Source organism: Hoplias malabaricus, chromosome 4 (genome assembly GCF_029633855.1).
Source record: "Hoplias malabaricus isolate fHopMal1 chromosome 4, fHopMal1.hap1, whole genome shotgun sequence".
In the NCBI taxonomy this organism is placed as follows: Eukaryota; Metazoa; Chordata; class Actinopteri; order Characiformes; family Erythrinidae; genus Hoplias; species Hoplias malabaricus.
Window position 1 is genome coordinate 23,161,344 of NC_089803.1, and position 20,748 is coordinate 23,182,091.

The 20,748-nt window shown below is 42.5% G+C and overlaps 3 protein-coding genes and 1 pseudogene across 3 annotated transcripts; all 4 read left to right on the forward strand.

Moving 5' to 3' along the window:
* LOC136694966 (protocadherin beta-15-like) lies at positions 1 to 6,835 on the forward strand (annotated as a pseudogene).
* Positions 6,836 to 6,888: 53 nt separating this feature from the next.
* LOC136694967 (protocadherin alpha-8-like) lies at positions 6,889 to 10,055 on the forward strand. Its single transcript, XM_066668779.1, has 2 exons — positions 6,889 to 9,249; positions 10,020 to 10,055. The coding sequence occupies exons 1-2, from the start codon at positions 6,889 to 6,891 to the stop codon at positions 10,053 to 10,055; spliced, it is 2,397 nt and encodes a 798-aa protein (XP_066524876.1).
* A 3,226-nt stretch (positions 10,056 to 13,281) lies between these two features.
* On the forward strand, positions 13,282 to 16,452 carry LOC136694968 (protocadherin alpha-3-like). The gene is made up of 2 exons (XM_066668780.1): positions 13,282 to 15,645; positions 16,417 to 16,452. Exons 1-2 carry the CDS (start codon positions 13,282 to 13,284, stop codon positions 16,450 to 16,452), a joined length of 2,400 nt encoding a protein of 799 aa, XP_066524877.1.
* Positions 16,453 to 18,079: 1,627 nt separating this feature from the next.
* Positions 18,080 to 20,467, forward strand: LOC136694969 (protocadherin alpha-7-like). Its single transcript, XM_066668781.1, has one exon. It carries the CDS (start codon positions 18,080 to 18,082, stop codon positions 20,465 to 20,467), a length of 2,388 nt encoding a protein of 795 aa, XP_066524878.1.
* Positions 20,468 to 20,748: the final 281 nt, after the last annotated feature.

The window sequence follows — 20,748 nt, forward strand, 5'->3', positions numbered from 1 at the left end:
ATGGATTACAGCGAACAAAGGCGCAGATGGAAACACTGGCGGCTTGCGCTGCTTTTCTCTCTTCTTCTCTGCGTTGTGGAGTACGTTTCAGCTCAGATACAGTACTCTATTCTGGAGGAGCTGAAGGAAGGGTCTGTTGTCGGAAATATTGCCAAGGATTTGGGTCTGGATGTGAGTTCTTTGGCGGAGAGACGGTTTCGCGTTGTTTCTGGGTCTAAAGACGCTGTGTTCCAGGTAAACACGAACAATGGCGAGCTGTACGTTCACAGGAAAATCGACCGGGAGGAGCTGTGTGAGGATAACGCTGTCTGCTTAACGAATCTCAAAATTGCTGTCGAAAATCCTCTGGAAATTCATTACGTAGCAGTAGAAATAACGGACGTCAATGACCACGCGCCCGTTTTCCCAGAAAAACAGCAACATTTGCAGATTGCAGAAAACACCTTAATTGGAGATGAATTTCAGCTCGTGGCCGCTCGCGACCCTGATTCTGGTGTAAATTCCCTTCGTACGTATAAACTGAGTCCTAACGAGCATTTCGAGCTAGAGATTCGAGATGGTGGAGAAAATAATAAAATACCAGTTTTAAAACTACAGAGAGCCCTAGACAGGGAGCGTCATGCTACTCACAATTTAATACTAACTGCAGTGGATGGTGGAAGTCCACCGAGGTCTGGATCTCTGAATATATCAGTAACTGTACTTGACAATAATGACAATAAACCAGTGTGTAGTAAAAGTGAGTACACTGTGATAATTCAGGAAAATATCCCTAGACACAGTTTATTGATGAAAGTCAATGCCACTGATGCTGATAATGGTCTGAATGGTGATATAATTTTTTCTTTTGCTGGCAACTTAAAGAAAAAAGTGTATGAAACGTTTGAACTGGATGAAAACACAGGAGAAATTCGTGTGAAAGGCATGGTTGACTTTGAGGATGCTGAGGTATACAGGGCTGATGTTACTGCGTCTGATCGAGGAGAACTCCCCATGAAAACAAACTGTAGAGTAATAATTAAAGTGACTGATATGAACGATAACAGTCCAGAGATAGACGTGACCTCACTCTCCAGTCTGGTCCCTGAAAATTCCAAGCCAGGGACTGTAGTCTCACTCATCAGTGTCACAGATAAAGACTCTGGACTTAATGGTAAAGTAGTCTGCAGTCTCTCTGACCACGCCCCATTTGAGTTAAAACCATCCTTTCAGGAAAACATGTATTCTCTGGTCACAAAAGGTCATTTGGATCGTGAGGTGGCTTCACATTATGACATTACCATATTTGCAGTGGACTTGGGACAGCCGCCTTTATCCTCTTTCAAAACTCTGACTGTGGAGGTCTCAGACGTGAATGACAACCCCCCGCTGTTTGAGAAAAACCCTCTAGAACTTTACATGTTTGAGAATAACTCTCCTGGTGGCTGTTTGAGAAAAACCCTCTAGAACTTTACATGTTTGAGAATAACTCTCCTGGTGGCTCTATATTCTCAGTGAGCGCTTCTGACAAAGATGAAAACGAGAATGCCCAGATCTCATATCAGATTATGAGAGATGATGGAGCACAGGACGGAATGGCGTCATTCCTGAACATCAACCCAGAGACCGGCGTCATCCACGCGCTGAGGAGCTTCGACTTTGAGAGCGTGAAGTGGTTCCAGTTCCACGTGCTCGCTACAGACTCTGGAAGTCCAGCTCTGAGCAGCAACGTCTCAGTGAAGGTGTTGATCTGCTGAAGGGCTGGAGGAGGTCCCCCGCAACGTGAACGCAGGACATCTGGTCACTAAGGTCCGAGCCTACGACGCAGATATCGGCTACAACGGCTGGCTGCTGTTCTCCCTGCAGGAAGTGAGTGACCACAGTCTGTTTGGTCTGGAGCGCTACACGGGACAGATAAGGACCCTTCGGCCGTTCACGGAAACAGACGAGGCTCAGCATAAACTGCTCGTACTGGTCAAAGACAACGGCAACGTGTCCCTCTCGGCGACAGCGACCGTGCTCATCAAAGTTGTGGAGCCCAAAGAGGCTTTTGCAGCTTCTGATGTTCCCAACGCAGTCAAAGACGAGGAGGACAGTGACGTGACTTTTTATCTGACCATCACTCTGGGCTCGGTCTCAGTGCTGTTTGTGCTCAGTGTCATTGTCCTGATTGTAATGCAGTGCTCCAAATCTACACACTATTCCTCCAAGGATTTACAAGATACAAATTATGACGGGACTCTGTGCCACAGCATCCAGTACAGATCCGGAGATAAGCGCTACATGTTAGTGGGCCCCAGAATGAGTATCGGTTCTACTATAGTACCGGGCAGTAACGGGAACACTCTGGTGGTACCGGACCGCAGGAGCAGAGCCTCTGGGGAGGTAGGAGATTACCTAAATATGTGAATTAATTTTTATGAATGCTTCAATTTTTGAATGGTTCAAGTGCTATGTTTGTCTTGGTGTTGTACCGAAGGCCGGAATGTTCCCTCGTTTATTTGCTTTTCAACAAAAAGTGTTCATCTAAATGTCAAAGAAACACATTGATTCTGGGGACCCACTGTCTGTGTTCATACATTTTTTAAGATTTTGACCTCTGTTTGAATAAGAAACCGACTGTAGTGTGCACATGGCTGAAATATAATTTGTAAGTTTCCATCCACTGTGTGAAGTACCACAGAAACTCATTTTTAACTCTTTCATTTGTAACACTCTTGGTATTTGTTTACCTTTTAATGCAGTTAGCGGTAACTCATATTTGGAGTCAGTTCCACCTTAAGTAATCTGTAACAGTAAAACTAAGGTAATATTACCCACCTATGGAGAATATATAGAACAGCGTCCTCAACAATTTTCATGTTTTTCAAATCTAGAGGTTTCCCCACAGGAAGGAACATGGAGGTCTGTGTAGTTGATTCCTGCTTCAAACACATGAGAGATTTAAAACATCACTCACATGAAAATGACAATGTATATACACTCATTCTTAATCTTACCACTTCACTTACTCTTAGGTGCACTTCAAAATCCTGCAGTTACACAGTAGTCCATCATTTGCTCTGCGTTCATTGGTAGCTTCCTTTCACCTTCTTCAGTTGATAGGAACCCCACTGGTCCAACTCAGATCAAATAATGAAGGAGGTGCTGGATTATTCTCAGTGCTGCAGTGGGACACTGACCACGTCGTGGTGTAACATTGTATGTTGTGCTGTTAGGGGTGGATCAGACACAGTGCTGATGTACATTATGCCTGATAGGGCCTGATCAGTGTGTTAATGTAAAAGACACCAGGGCAGAGAAAAGTGTCTTTTAAAGACCTGTGAACACTTATTCATGCTTTTATCTCCTCCTATTGTAATTCTCTGTACCTGGGGATCTCTCATTCAAGCCTGTTACTATTGCAACTGGTCCAAAATGGTACCAAGAAAAGGGAGAGAGTTAGCCGTGTCGGTGTTGCACTGGCTACCGGTGAAATACAGAGTTGAAATTAAAGTGTTACTGTTTGCCTTTAAAGTTCTCCATGGCCTGGCTCCAAAATATATTTCGGTTTTTCTTTGACTTCGATCTACCCCACGTGCCCTACCTTCCTCTAACCATTTGCTTATAGACACCCCTCATTCTCGGTTCAAAGGAGATCTGACACTTCCTGTAGCCACTCCAAGACTTTGGAATAGTCTCCCACTCTTCATAAAGCAGTCCCCTACAATAGTGACTTTTAAGTCCAATTTGAAAACCTATTTATTTTCTCTGGCGTTTGGGTCTTTTTAAATGATTTCAGCCATTTGTTCTGCCTTGGTTCATGTTGCCTTGCCATCAGTATTTCCTCCACAACATTTTATTATTAGATTCTTTCACTTGTTTTATTTCTTGTATATGTATGTTTTATAATTTTATCTGGTTTTGTTTGTTAGTTGATTTTTATTGTGCAGCACTTTGAAATGTGCTATATAAATAAATATGACTTGACTTGATTAGAGACACTGCTGAAACAAACTGAACAGGGGGGAACTCTAAAAGGAAAATGGAGGTCTGTGTAATTTATTCCTGATGAACATCTATTGAGAGAACGAAATGAACATAAATGTCCATGTGTTGGTCAATGTACAATGTACAGCAAAATGTGTTTAGTGCATTTAACACATTGGAGTGAAAACACACACACACACACACACACACATGTAGCAGTTAAGCCCTGTCCTTAGCCTGAGCTTCCTGGTGGCTTTTATGTCCAAAAAAGCAGTGTGGTGTAAAATGGTGAATACAGTGATACATAGACTGGTGGTCTTCTTTCTCCTTGTTCTTTAACGGTCAGGACCCCCACAAAACCACCACAGAGCAGGCATTATTTGGATGGTAGATTATTCTCAGCTCAAGTATAAAAATCTGTAAATATAGAAATACAAAATGCACAGAGGTGGAGCTGATACAGTGGAGAACGAGTGCAGAAACAAGTCACTGGCTTTAATGTTATGGCTGATCTGTATATAACAGTAAAGTAAATTAACTGTAAATATCAATTGTAAATCGTAAATGTAAAAACTAAATATCAAGTGTAAATCATATTGTTAATTAAAGCAATGTGAGTTTTAATGATCACCACTGCATCTAAAGAGGATGTATTTTAACAGTATCTTCCTCCATAGAAACTTATTTAAATCAAATTTTAAAAAAGACAGTGTTACAGCACGAGAAACTATTTACATGCTTTATATTCCTTTTTAAAATAATCTCTCAGTAAATCAGTGGTTCTGAGTCCGGATCCTGCCCGGCACATTTTAGAGATTCCTCTGCCCCAACACACCTGATTTAACTAATGAGGTAATTAGCATAACAGCCCCGTCAGAAGCTGAAGTGTTTGGTGGAGCGAGGAGAAAACTACAACATGAAGACAGATGCCCCCCAGGACTAAGAACAACTGCAGTAAACGTCTACAAACACCCAGTAACAAACCACTCTAGCGTCTGACCAGCTTTTACAACACTCATTAGCTGCAATGTTTGCCGCTAACGCTAACGGTTAAGTGCTAATATTTGAACTCCTAAATCCGGGATTAACACAGCACACAGATACACCTCAGAGCAACATGTAGGATAACGTAGTCTATAAGGTTAAAGTATACTATAAGGTACCCAATTTAACACTTTTAAGAAGAAACAGGGAAGAAATAAATAAAAACAAAATCACCACAGATTTCATCAAAGCTACTGACGGTTGCCGGGGAAACGGCGCTGTGTCGCACTCTTTAGCGTCCCCCACCCCCTACTATCAGCTGACACAACCCCAACATGGAACCACATATAGCTATGAAAAGTAGTACAATATTAAAACAATATAAACCTTTTAAAATAATATTTTCGCCTTTTTCCGTCTTCAATCACATATGTAGGACAACTTCAAAATACACAGCCTACTGCTACTAGCTAGTACTACAGCAACAGCCAAAACAACTACTACTGCTAGTCTACAACAACAAAACAACGACTGATATTACTTAACTACTACTGGTACTAAAACCCTTAAAAAATTAAGTAAATTAAAAACCCACAACTACAGGACTACTAGTTTACTACAACTTATTTTATTACACATGAAAATTAATATTAAAACAATAACAGTAGCAGCAATAATAATAATAATAATAATAATAATAATAACAATTTTTCTTGCTACATTCATGAAAAAGCTCATAATCATTACCACTGGTTAAATAAAGAGTTTTAAATATTTATGTGTTGCTGTGACACATATCCAGGGCTCCAGGTGTTGTCTGAAGGGTTTGGTGAGGTCTCCCTGTGTCTGTGTGGGTTTCCTCTTGGTGCTCTGATCTCAGTCCACTGTCCATTTTTGTTTCAGAAAGTTTCCATACGTGTTTGTGTAAATAAGTAAGTGAGTGTGTGGCGCCCTGTGATGGACTGGTGTATACTGGTGTGTACTTGCCTTGCACCCAATGATTGAGGCTCCAGACCTATCGTGATCATGAAGAGTATGAAGCATTTACAGAAAATGAATGAATAAATAATGTGATGTTGTTGCTGTAAACAAGAAACTAAATATCTATTATACCCCAACCAAACATACGACCACCTCCTTGTTTCTACCCTCACTCTCAGTGGGCACTTTTAAGTTTTATAATTAGACTATAGTCCAATTGATGTCTTGTATTCTTTAATACTAAATTTAAAAATCGCTCCTGTGTCTGATCCAATTGTACCAGTGTAACACACTAACACATGACCACAATCCAAATTATACGTGCTCTATGGTGGTCTTGTGGGGGTCCTGACCATTGAAGAAAAGTGTAAAAGGGGGAGAAATGTATACAGGGCGACAGATGGATTCTGTAGAAATATAAATTGCTCCTGAGTGGAACTCAAACAATGGCTAGTGAGTGTAGAAAGAAGAAGGTGGTCATAATGTTATGGCTTATCAATATATTTAGGTCTCAGAAACACTTTAGGCTCATTCTGTATTGGTCCCAGACTGGAATATTTTCTAAAGTACACTGCTGATTGTTTTTGGGACAGATGTAGGCGACCTACGAGTTAAACCCAGTGAATGCAGACATCCTCGAAATGAAACACATGGATCATATTTTCTCAGAAGTGTCTCAGTGGTGAAAGACCACTCGGTGTCAGTGTTGTTCTAACATTGTGAGGATGCTCTAACGGTCCCTTCCCCGTATCACTGACATGCGCAGTGCCTCTTTGTTCCTGATGAACGAGAGAACACTGAGCAGGGGGAATGTCGCTCTGTGGACTCGGGGTCTCTTTTCTTCAGCAGAAAGAACAGATTTAAAGGGTTCACCGGGCAGTGTTTGATGATGATTCTGGTGCTGAATCACTGCGAGTTCTGAAAGTCGGGGATCTGCGGTGTGCTCGTGGTCTCGGTTTTGGGGAAATCAGCGTCATGGAGGACAGCAGACAAAGGCGGAGGTGGGAGCGCTGGTGGACCGCTCTACGCTTGTGTTTACTGCTGTGTTTGGTGGATCAAGGATCGTCTCAGATCAGGTACTCTGTTCCAGAAGAAGTCAGAGAAGGACACATTGTGGGAAACCTGGCTAAAGATCTGGGTCTTGATGTCAGTTCTTTGGTCGACAGAGGATTCCGTATCGTTTCTGGATCTAATGAGGCTCTGTTCCTGGTGAATCAGAACAATGGCGTGTTGTGTGTTGATCAAAAAATTGACAGGGAGCGAATATGTGACGGCACGAGCTCGTGTGTAATAGACCTGAAAATAGTGGTAGAAAACCCTCTGGAGATCCATTATGTGGCGGTGGAGATCACAGATGTGAACGATCATGCGCCTAGATTTCCAGATAAACAACAGAGGGTGGAAATCGCGGAGAGCACGTTCCCGGGGGCGCGTTTCCAGCTGGAGAGTGCACACGATCCAGATGTTGGTGTAAATTCAGTGCGCTCGTATAAACTGTCCCAGAATGAGCATTTCGATCTGGAAATAAGAGACAGAGGCGACGACAAAGTGCCGTTTCTAGTTTTACAGAGAGCACTGGATAGAGAGCGTAAATCTGAACATAAATTATTACTGACAGCGGTAGACGGTGGAAATCCACCAAAGTCTGGGACTTTAAATATCACTGTAACTGTTCTAGACATTAACGACAACCGACCCGTGTTCAGTCAAGAGGTTTACACTGCACAGTTACCGGAGAATGCTCCTATAGGCACTGTTGTGTTAAAAGTGAATGCCACTGATCTGGATGAGGGTTTGAACGGTGAGGTCATTTACGCTTTTGGTAGCAAATTAAACCGCAGAATTTTGGATGTATTTGAACTAAATAATATTTCAGGTGAAATTCGTATAAAAGGTGAAATAGATTTTGAAAGCACTGACGTATATAAACTGGATGTTTTAGCGTCTGATAAAGGCACTCCTCCGATGACGGTGGACTGCAGGGTCATAGTGAAAGTTTTAGATGTGAACGATAACAGCCCGGAAATAGAGGTTACATCACTCTCTAATTTAGTTCCTGAAGACTCCAAACCCGGGACCGTCATCTCCCTGATCAGTGTATTAGATAAAGACTCCGGAGTGAACGGGAAAGTGGTGTGTACTTTGTCTCCTGATCTTCCCTTCGAGCTGAAACCGTCTATAAAGGACCACATGTACTCTTTAGTCACAAAGACACGTCTGGACCGAGAGGAAACGTCCAGTTACGAAATCACAGTAACAGCCACTGACCTCGGTCAGCCTCCTCTGTCCTCAGTAAAGACTCTGAAAGTGCAGGTCTCCGATGTGAATGATAACAGCCCACAGTTTCCTCAAAACCCTCTAGAACTTTATTTACTGGAAAACAACGCTCCCGGAGCCGCCATTTTGACCGTCACTGCAACAGACAACGACATCAACGAAAACGCTGCAGTTTTCTACAGTATTCTCCGAGAGGGCAGTTCACATAGCGACATGACGTCATTCCTGAACATCAACCCGGAAACCGGCGTCATCCACGCGCTGAGGAGCTTCGACTTTGAGAGCGTGAAGTGGTTCCAGTTCCACGTGCTCGCTACAGACTCTGGAAGTCCAGCTCTGAGCAGCAACGTCTCAGTGAAGGTGTTCATTCTGGATCAGAACGACAACGCTCCAGTGATCTTATCTCCAGTCAGCGCTAACGGATCTGCTGAAGGGCTGGAGGAGGTCCCCCGCAACGTGAACGCAGGACATCTGGTCACTAAGGTCCGAGCCTACGACGCAGATATCGGCTACAACGGCTGGCTGCTGTTCTCCCTGCAGGAAGTGAGTGACCACAGTCTGTTTGGTCTGGAGCGCTACACGGGACAGATAAGGACCCTTCGGCCGTTCACGGAAACAGACGAGGCTCAGCATAAACTGCTCGTACTGGTCAAAGACAACGGCAACGTGTCCCTCTCGGCGACGGCGACTGTGCTCATCAAAGTTGTGGAGCCCAAAGAGGCTTTTGCAGCTTCTGATGTTCCCAACGCAGTCAAAGACGAGGAGGACAGTGACGTGACTTTTTATCTGACCATCACTCTGGGCTCGGTCTCAGTGCTGTTTGTGCTCAGTGTCATTGTCCTGATTGTAATGCAGTGCTCCAAATCTACACACTATTCCTCCAAGGATTTACAAGATGCAAATTATGACGGGACTCTGTGCCACAGCATCCAGTACAGATCCGGAGATAAGCGCTACATGTTAGTGGGCCCCAGAATGAGTATCGGTTCTACTATAGTACCGGGCAGTAACGGGAACACTCTGGTGGTACCGGACCGCAGGAGCAGAGCCTCTGGGGAGGTAAGGTGCTGGATGACTTTGACTTTAGTTTTTTTCTTGTTTTTTGGGGAAACATGATTTTCGTATCGTTTGTAAATGAGTACCATCCCCGTCGTGATCATCATCATTTTTGAAAATGCGTTACGCCAAATTGAGGTCCCAATTGCTGTTGTCACGGGGAGTGAAAGCGAGGAAACCGGGATGCAGGTGCGAATGTGGATTTAATAAATACTAAACGAAACACTACAAACTCCGTTAACGTCACTGTAACCACAATTTAAGTCAACATTCGATTCACAAACACAGGGCTTATACAATGATCTCATTACAATAAACACCTGTGAACTGGACACAACTAGACTTACATGTTACAACAACAAAACATAAAAAAGGCACATGGCAAACACATCACATGACACTTCAGTGGAACCATATTACATTACGAGACCAGACAGGTATACCAACGCGTGACAGCTGTATCAAAAGAAAAACAAAAAGAATTATGAAGTAGGCTGAACAACAGAGCAGAGAGTTAGGGAATGTACGAAATGTTTTAAGAAAACACTATAAAAATATTAGAAAGTAAATAAATAATAATCCACTATAATTCAAGACATGATTTTTACACTTTTTATGGAACCTAAAAGGAATAAAACAGAGGAATATTTAATGTTAATTTGACAGCATATATTTAAAGACCTGTTGTTTACTTGCTGAACTTATTTTGTTTGTTCGCCACGTGCACTGTGTTTGTTTAATTTGATGTGTTTATCGTCCCTTCCCGTATTCAGAGCCGTCCTTTAACTCCGCTTTTCCCGGGAGCGTGATTAGTGACAGGTGACACAGTGACGTAAGCTGTGCACTAACCCGCGCCACACATCTTAAGAACATAAGCATTACATCTGCACTCTAAAAAAAATAAAACATTGGGTCAACAAAAAAATCAACGCAACGTTTTGCGACAGTCTTTTTGAGTTGTTTCGACTTCTGGTAAAACTACATTGATCCAACATAGTATTTTGAGTACAGTAAATTCGTTTTTCAGAGCATTGGGTCAACGTGAAAAACCAACGCAACGTTTTGCGACAGTCTTTTTGAGTTTTGTCAACTTCTCGTAAAATTACAGTGATCCAACGTGTTTTGAGTACAGTGAGTTACAGTGAGTAAAAAGCATTTTTATACAACATGAACTTAATAAATGTCACCATCAAAAGATCTTCAACAGTGTGATTACTTTTATTCCGTACTGTGATCATATCTCACATCTTTCACGTACATGAAACAGTAAAAAATGTATTATGTTTACTGTATAAATATCACAGTTATAAGGCTCCATTTCAGTCAATTGAGTGTGAGACAATTTAAACAATGATGCAAGAACATGAGAACATTCATAAAAACAGTAATAGAAACGTAACTTCTCTCTCCTCTGTTTCCCTCTCCCTCTGTTTAACTTGTTCACGAAAAACCTTTACCAAGCAAAGTCTCTCGCAAAAATCCAGTCATTCAGTAACAAGATGGAGGGTGTAAGGCAGTGGCGCACCACACAAAGATCTCAGGGCACGCGGCGGACTGATTTTTACAGAGACGTGGCTCAGCGCGATGACTCCAGACACGGCTGCGGAGCTAGAGCCGGTCGCTACACCATGCATTTCGTTTTATCTGGGAATTCTGTTTTTTAAAGCTGCAGTAAAAACAGGATACCATTTTCTGCCAGAACTGACTTTTACACACATTACTCCAATACACTACCTATAGCTACACAATTATTTAGGTGTTCACTCTCTTTTCTCTACCACTGATTGGAAACTGTTCATTGTCTGTGTCTCTGTACTGTGCACGTAACCTTTGTCCATTCGCTTGCACTTTAAATTCTCTCATCCTCATTTAATAGCAGTTAACAACACAGCAACAAACGTTTCAGTTGGCGTTTCCCAATAACATATCCATGTTTTCTGCTCAGAAGAGATGCTATGTCTTTATATTTCAGTCCAAGATAAAAGTAAACTTCAACGAGCTGCTCCATAGTTCACCTGACACGCACAGCAAGCACATAATCAACAGCAATCACAGTACTACGGAGCCCACAAAGTATTTGCGAGGGAACGCAAAATCAATCGTCTTTTTTTTAACCCCCCCCCCAGTCCCTTTAGGGGCTCCGTACAAAGCAAATGAAATAATTACATAAAAAACCCGAGGGTCATAAAAGTGTTCTTGGCGGTTGTAACACTGTCTCTTACAGAGTTAAACAAAGCTAGCCGGCTAATTCTGCTTATCACTATTTCCACCAGACACAGACCATCAACACAACAGAAAAACGGGCAAACCTAAACACACCAATAAAATAAACCACTTTGGGTCATGAAAATGGTTATAACCCTCACCCTGGTAGCTTTTTTGTGCCTTATCCACAATAAGACGTGCCTGGAGCAAACTGAAGCAGCTTTCTCCGGTAAAATCCGTCTTGTTCGAGTGGGCGGGAGAAAGCAAATGAATGAGAAAATGACGTTGTCCAACACAAATAACTGAGTTGCCAGAAAATGATGTTTGGTTTTTAGTATTTAATGGAATATGTTGGGTTCAGGTTTGTCAGGAAATAGTGTTGAAACCACACTTATGTTATTATCCAAAACTCAATAACACACCACACGAATATAAAAACTCTACAAAAATCATTCAATTACATTTTTATCTTAAAGCAGTGCGTATATTTAAGTATTGGCTAAAGGCCAATAGAAAGACTTTTTAGAGTGTGTGTGTGTTTATTCCAGCTTCAATCTTCAGCCCTCTGGAGTTTACCCCCACTTATCGTTCCCTGGTTTCCAGAAATTTTATTTCACAGGGTTTGGACTCCTCTCCAAAACCCTGAAATCAATGACATACAAGGTGTTCGTGCCAATATTCTGTTCTCTGATATTATCAACATGACCTTTTTCCCAGCTCGAAGAAATGCTGGTGTTAAGGGTTGTGATTTACTTTGTATATAACACTAAAGTGGACTTACATAAATATTTTGCGCCCTATAATGTTTACGCATGCGTGTTTGCCATAAAGTGTTATCGTGGCATGTTTATAAAGCCGTGTGTTTTTAGATTGGGTTTTATCTGGTTGTGATTATGACATAGGGCTCATTCACGTTAATAAGATGTTCTTGTTTCTGAAATGTGCCTTTCCCCTCCTCAAAGCGCATTGTGTTTATGAAGAATGTGGCGCTGTTTCTGTCTTTCCCCTGATTACGCGCTGTTCCAGAAAAATCAGCTCAGCTACGTTTGTATTTAGTAAGGTACACCTGGGGAAGGAGCTGTCAGAGGTCTTTTTAATTAGTCGTTTTGGTTTTCAGGAGGACTAAGAGTAGATCAACAGTGTGCACATATTTGAGGTCGACCGACCAACCAAAAAAAAAAAAAAGAGAAATAAACGATGCCTCTGTATAGAAATGCGTGTGCATATGTTGTTGTGAACGATGCTCCGGGTTAACGTTGCCTGTGCTGAGTATGACGTTTATTTATTTATGTACTTGTTTATTTTGCAAATGTGTTTAAATGCAGCGTCAATGAACTACAGTAGAGTGTTTTCCTCTCAGGATATAAGAAAATGAAAAAGAGGAACCCCCACAGAAACATGATACAAAATAAACAGGAACCGATTAAATGCACGAAGCCTTTTAGAGTCAGTACGTATTTCTGAGAGATAAAACAGACATAGAATGTATCTATAGTGTACACATAGACAGACGCCGCTAGGTGTCAGTGTTGTCCTAAGATTTTATCATTATTATGTATTTATTTATTTATTTATTTATTTGGGGGTGGACTGAAGTCCTGCCCTATCTAATGCTGACATGCGCAGTCCGTCTTTCACCCTGATGAAGGAGGCGGCTGTGGAAGCTAGGAGGATGTCTCTGTACGGAGCCTGTTTACTGGATTTAATAAACAAAAGCTTTAAACCCACTAAACTACTTTAGAAAATGACCGTGCAGTTCACGCATTGCTGAGGTCTCTACAAGTTGGAGCTTTATTTTTAGACGGACGTTCGGTTTGGAGAGAGACGCTGATGATGGAGGACTGCAGACAAAGGCAGGGATGGCAGAGCTGGAGGACTGCTCTGCGCTGCTCTTTGCTTCTGTTTCTCGGGGCGAACGTTTCAGCGCAGATACGATACTCAGTTCCAGAAGAGGTAAAGGAGGGATTAGTTGTTGGGAACGCTGCTAAGGATCTGGGTCTTGATGTCAGTTCTTTGGTGGAGAGAAGGTTCCGTATCGTGTCAGGATCAAAGGACGACTTTTTTCAGGTAAACCAGAACAATGGAGTCTTATATGTTCATAAGAAAATCGACCGAGAGGAGATATGCGAGGGCAGCGGTCCCTGTGTTATCAACCTCAAACTGGTAGTGGAAAACCCACTGGAGATTCATTATGTTCGAGTAGAGATTACAGACGTAAATGACCACGCTCCGATTTTTTCAGACGGTCAACAAAGTGTGGAGATTGCAGAAAGCACGCTCCCTGGGGCGCGCTTCCAGTTACAGGGGGCGCGTGATCCAGATGTGGGTGTAAACTCCGTGCGGTCTTACACATTAAGCCAGAACGAGCATTTTAATTTGGAGATTAGAGACATGGGCGATGTAAAAGAGCCGTTTCTGGTTTTACAAAGAGCACTGGACAGAGAGCGGAAAGCTCAACACGAGTTAATACTCACAGCAGTAGATGGAGGAAATCCACCAAGATCTGGAACCTTAAACATCACAGTGACTGTTCTAGATAACAACGACAACCGTCCGGTGTTTACTCAGGACTTTTACGCAACACAAATAAAGGAAACTGTACCTAGAGGCACTTTGGTGGTAAAGGTTTATGCTACTGATCTGGACGAGGGTTCGAATGGAGATGTCATTTACTCATTTAGTAATAAATTAAACCGCAAACTATTGGATCTATTTGAACTGAATAATATTTCAGGTGAAATTCGTGTAAATGGTGAAATAGATTTTGAAAGCACTGACGTTTACAGATTAGACGTTTTAGCGTCTGATAAAGGCACTCCTCCGATGACGGTGGACTGCAGGGTCATAGTGAAAGTTTTAGATGTGAACGATAACAGCCCGGAAATAGAGGTTACATCACTCTCTAATTTAGTTCCTGAAGACTCCAAACCCGGGACCGTCATCTCCCTGATCAGTGTATTAGATAAAGACTCCGGAGTGAACGGGAAAGTGGTGTGTACTTTGTCTCCTGATCTTCCCTTCGAGCTGAAACCGTCAGTGCAAGATAACATGTATTCACTGGTTACAAAGACACGTCTGGACCGAGAGGAAACGTCCAGTTACGAAATCACAGTAACAGCCACTGACCTCGGTCAGCCTCCTCTGTCCTCAGTAAAGACTCTGAAGGTGCAGGTCTCCGATGTGAATGATAACAGCCCACAGTTTCCTCACAACCCTCTAGAACTTTATTTACTGGAAAACAACGCTCCCGGAGCCGCCATTTTGACCGTCACTGCAACAGACAACGACATCAACGAAAACGCTGCCGTTTTCTACAGTATTCTCCGAGAGGGCAGTTCACATAGCGACATGACGTCATTCCTGAACATTAACCCGGAAACCGGCGTCATCCACGCGCTGAAGAGCTTCGACTTTGAGAGCGTGAAGTGGTTCCAGTTCCACGTGCTCGCTACAGACTCTGGAAGTCCAGCTCTGAGCAGCAACGTCTCAGTGAAGGTGTTCATTCTGGATCAGAACGACAACGCTCCAGTGATCTTATCTCCAGTCAGCGCTAACGGATCTGCTGAAGGGCTGGAGGAGGTCCCCCGCAACGTGAACGCAGGACATCTGGTCACTAAGGTCCGAGCCTACGACGCAGATATCGGCTACAACGGCTGGCTGCTGTTCTCTCTGCAGGAAGTGAGTGACCACAGTCTGTTTGGTCTGGAGCGCTACACGGGACAGATAAGGACCCTTCGGCCGTTCACGGAAACAGACGAGGCTCAGCATAAACTGCTCGTACTGGTCAAAGACAACGGCAACGTGTCCCTCTCGGCGACAGCGACCGTGCTCATCAAAGTTGTGGAGCCCAAAGAGGCTTTTGCAGCTTCTGATGTTCCCAACGCAGTCAAAGACGAGGAGGACAGTGACGTGACTTTTTATCTGACCATCACTCTGGGCTCGGTCTCAGTGCTGTTTGTGCTCAGTGTTATTGTCCTGATTGTAATGCAGTGCTCCAAATCTACACACTATTCCTCCAAGGATTTACAAGATGCAAATTATGACGGGACTCTGTGCCACAGCATCCAGTACAGATCCGGAGATAAGCGCTACATGTTAGTGGGCCCCAGAATGAGTATCGGTTCTACTATAGTACCGGGCAGTAACGGGAACACTCTGGTGGTACCGGACCGCAGGAGCAGAGCCTCTGGGGAGGTAAGGTGCTGGATGACTTTGACTTTAGTTTTTTTCTTGTTTTTTGGGGAAACATGATTTTCGTATCGTTTGTAAATGAGTACCATCCCCGTCGTGATCATCATCATTTTTGAAAATGCGTTACGCCAAATTGAGGTCCCAATTGCTGTTGTCACGGGGAGTGAAAGCGAGGAAACCGGGATGCAGGTGCGAATGTGGATTTAATAAATACTAAACGAAACACTACAAACTCCGTTAACGTCACTGTAACCACAATTTAAGTCAATATTCGATTCACAAACACAGGGCTTATACAATGATCTCATTACAATAAACACCTGTGAACTGGACACAACTAGACTTGCATGTTACAACAACAAAACAAAAACAAAGGCACATGGCAAACACATCACATGACACTTCAGTGGAACCATATTACATTACGAGACCAGACAGGTATACCAACGCGTGACAGCTGTATCAAAAGAAAAACAAAAATACTTATGAAGTAGGCTGAACAACAGAGCAGAGAGTTAGGGAATGTACGAAATGTTTTAAGAAAACACTATAAAAATATTAGAAAGTAAATAAATAATAATCCACTATAATTCAAGACATGATTTTTGCACTTTTTATGGAACCTAAAAGGAATAAAATAGAGTAATATTTAATGTCAATTTGACAGCATATATTTAAAGACCTGTTGTTTACTTGCTGAACTTATTTTGTTTGTTCGCCACGTGCACTGTTTTTGTTTAATTTGATGTGTTTATCGTCCCTTCTCGTATTCAGAACCGTCCGTTAACTCCGCTGTTCCCGGGAGCGTGATTAGTGACAGGTGACACAGTGACGTAAGCTGTGCACTAACCCGCGCCACACATCTTAAGAACATAAGCATTACATCTGTGTGTTTATTCCAGCTTCAATCTTCAGCCCTCTGGAGTTTACCCCCACTTATCGTTCCCTGGATTCCAGAAATTTTATTTCACTGTGCGCTGAGTTGCGAGGATCAGCCGGACCCGGACTCCTCTTCAGAACCCTGAAATCAATGACATACAAGGTGTCTGTGCCAATATTTAGCTGTGTACTAGATTGGGCTTGCCTCATGGTTCCTGCACCGCCATGTTTTCACTGCCTTAATTTCAGTCACTATTTATATATACATTATTATTATTATTATTGTTATTATTATTATTATTATTATTATTATTATTATTTTTATTATTGTTATAAAATAATCAGTTAATCGCATCCAAAACGAGATGAAAACGGCGTTGAAATAATACTAAGTATGATATAAACTCTTACATACGAGTATATGCATAATAAAAAAGTGTGTGTGTGTGTGTGTGTGTGTGTGTGAGTGAATGTTTTTCATGCCCAGATATGGAATGGCGTTCGGAGCAGTGTTGATTGTAAAAACGTCATTGGGAATCTAAAAAGGCGATGAATAGATGAATGAATAAAATAAATGAATAAAATATAATTAATAAAACTGGAATGATTCTAAATTACAAATTACATGTTTTACGCAATTTCAGGGAGCTATCCATGGTGCTGTATTCACAAACACATTTCCTTCTTCTGAAGCTTCCCTTAAAACAAATAAACAAATGACCTGAGGTTAAAGAACTATGTCCGTTACTGTTTGAGTTACTGAACTGTTCTTATGGCATTTATTAGAGATGTACTTACCTTCACCGTTCTTTATACAACACACGGTGTTGTGGGAACCTCAGGAAAATACTGTTTACTGTACAGTTACACACGCGGCATCGCAATTCCATGTTTTCCCTGGGTTTATAGTAATCACTTTAAATATATTTGTGGCTTTTAAAAGTTTATTTAAATAATTATCAGTACAACGGTTTCCAAGATTATATTAACTTTACTTAATGAAATTAAAATTTAAATTATTTACTATTAATTACAGGCCATACGCCATTTCAGGGAACTGTCCATGGTCCTGTGTTCACTAAAATTCCATCTACTCAGGATTTCTTCAAAAACAATTCATAGTTTTTCTTAAATAATTTTCTTGTACATTCTTTATTGTTTACACGGAGTTCATTAATTCCATCATGAGTTTCGTCTCGAGTTGATTTTTAATCGTTAGAGCGCTTCAACATTAGCGTTTTCCCAGCTCTTGTTCATATACCTCATCCTCTGTATTGGTCATTCTGTGGGTACTCCAAAAGGTGTCAGCATGTCACCAGGAAACGGTGTAGACGCTAAGCCCTGCCCTTAGCTCGAGCTTCCCGGTGGATGTTTTAGTCTCCTCAGTCCGGAGAAAGCAGTGCGCTGTAAGAAGATGAACGCGGTGATTCTACGGGTAAATGTCTCTGTAAATGAAGGTGGAATGTCTGAATATTTGCTTTTGGTCTCCGTGCCTTATTGATCTATTTCTCAGAAAGAGGATATTTGTGAGTACACGCCACTGGCTTCGTTATTGATGATGGATTACAGCGAACAAAGGCGCAGATGGAAACACTGGCGGCTTGCGCTGCTTTTCTCTCTTCTTCTCTGCGTTGTGGAGTACGTTTCAGCTCAGATACAGTACTCTATTCTGGAGGAGCTGAAGGAAGGGTCTGTTGTCGGAAATATTGCCAAGGATTTGGGTCTGGATGTGAGTTCTTTGGCGGAGAGACGGTTTCGCGTTGTTTCTGGGTCTAAAGACGCTGTGTTCCAGGTAAACACGAACAATGGCGAGCTGTACGTTCACAGGAAAATCGACCGGGAGGAGCTGTGTGAGGATAACGCTGTCTGCTCAATGAATCTCAAAATTGCTGTCGAAAATCCTCTGGAAATTCATTACGTAGCAGTAGAAATAACGGACGTCAATGACCACGCGCCCGTTTTCCCAGAAAAACAGCAACATTTGCAGATTGCAGAAAACACCTTAATTGGAGATGAATTTCAGCTCGTGGCCGCGCGCGACCCTGATTCTGGTGTAAATTCCCTTCGTACGTATAAACTGAGTCCTAACGAGCATTTTGAGCTAGAGATTCGAGATGGTGGGGAAAACAATAAAATACCAGTTTTAAAACTACAGAGAGCCCTAGACAGGGAGCGTCATGCAACTCACAATTTAATATTAACTGCAGTGGATGGTGGAAGTCCACCGAGGTCTGGATCTCTGAATATATCAATAACTGTACTTGACATTAATGACAATAAACCAGTGTGTAGTAAAAGTGAGTACACTGTGACAATTCAGGAAAATATCCCTAGACACAGTTTATTGATGAAAGTCAATGCCACTGATGCTGATAATGGTCTGAATGGTGATATAATTTTTTCTTTTGCTGGCAACTTAAAGAAAAAAGTGTATGAAACGTTTGAACTGGATGAAAACACAGGAGAAATTCGTGTGAAAGGCATGGTTGACTTTGAGGATGCTGAGGTATACAGGGCTGATGTTACTGCGTCTGATCGAGGAGAACCCCCCATGAAAACAAACTGTAGAGTAATAATTAAAGTGACTGATATGAACGATAACAGTCCAGAGATAGACGTGACCTCACTCTCCAGTCTGGTCCCTGAAAATTCCAAGCCAGGGACTGTAGTCTCACTCATCAGTGTCACAGATAAAGACTCTGGACTTAATGGTAAAGTAGTCTGCAGTCTCTCTGACCACGCCCCATTTGAGTTAAAACCATCCTTTCAGGAAAACATGTATTCTCTGGTCACAAAAGGTCATTTGGATCGTGAGGTGGCTTCACATTATGACATTACCATATTTGCAGTGGACTTGGGACAGCCGCCTTTATCCTCTTTCAAAACTCTGACTGTGGAGGTCTCAGACGTGAATGACAACCCCCCGCTGTTTGAGAAAAACCCTCTAGAACTTTACATGTTTGAGAATAACTCTCCTGGTGGCTCTATATTCTCAGTGAGCGCTTCTGACAAAGATGAAAACGAGAATGCCCAGATCTCATATCAGTTTATGAGAGATGATGGAGCACAGGACGGAATGGCGTCATTCCTGAACATCAACCCAGAGACCGGCGTCATCCACGCGCTGAGGAGCTTCGACTTTGAGTGTGTGAAGTGGTTCCAGTTCCACGTGCTCGCTACAGACTCTGGAAGTCCAGCTCTGAGCAGCAACGTCTCAGTGAAGGTGTTCATTCTGGATCAGAACGACAACGCTCCAGTGATCTTATCTCCAGTCAGCGCTAACGGATCTGCTGAAGGGCTGGAGGAGGTCCCCCGCAACGTGAACGCAGGACATCTGGTCACTAAGGTCCGAGCCTACGACGCAGATATCGGCTACAACGGCTGGCTGCTGTTCTCCCTGCAGGAAGTGAGTGACCACAGTCTGTTTGGTCTGGAGCGCTACACGGGACAGATAAGGACCCTTCGGCCGTTCACGGAAACAGACGAGGCTCAGCATAAACTGCTCGTACTGGTCAAAGACAACGGCAACGTGTCCCTCTCGGCGACGGCGACCGTGCTCATCAAAGTTGTGGAGCCCAAAGAGGCTTTTGCAGCTTCTGATGTTCCCAACGCAGTCAAAGACGAGGAGGACAGTGACGTGACTTTTTATCTGACCATCACTCTGGGCTCGGTCTCAGTGCTGTTTGTGCTCAGTGTCATTGTCCTGATTGTAATGCAGTGCTCCAAATCTACACACTATTCCTCCAAGGATTTACAAGATACAAATTATGACGGGACTCTGTGCCACAGCATCCAGTACAGATCCGGAGATAAGCGCTACATGTTAGTGGGCCCCAGAATGAGTATCGGTTCTACTATAGTACCGGGCAGTAACGGGAACACTCTGGTGGTACCGGACCGCAGGAGCAGAGCCTCTGTGGAGGTAGGAGATTACCTAAATATGTGAAATCAATTTTTATGAATGCTTCAATTTTTGAATGGTTCAAGTGCTATGTTTGTCTTGGTGTTGTACCGAAGGCCAGAATGTTCCCTCGTTTATTTGCTTTTAAACAAAAAGTGTTCATCTAAATTTAAATTTATGCATTTGGCAGATGTTTTTATCCAAAGCGACTTACAAAAGAGGATCTAACATTCGAACTACAGCACAAATTATACAAAATACTTTACATTGAGTGCAATATGCCAGGAAGTAATAAGTGCATTAAAGAAAGACTTTCAGTGCAAGAG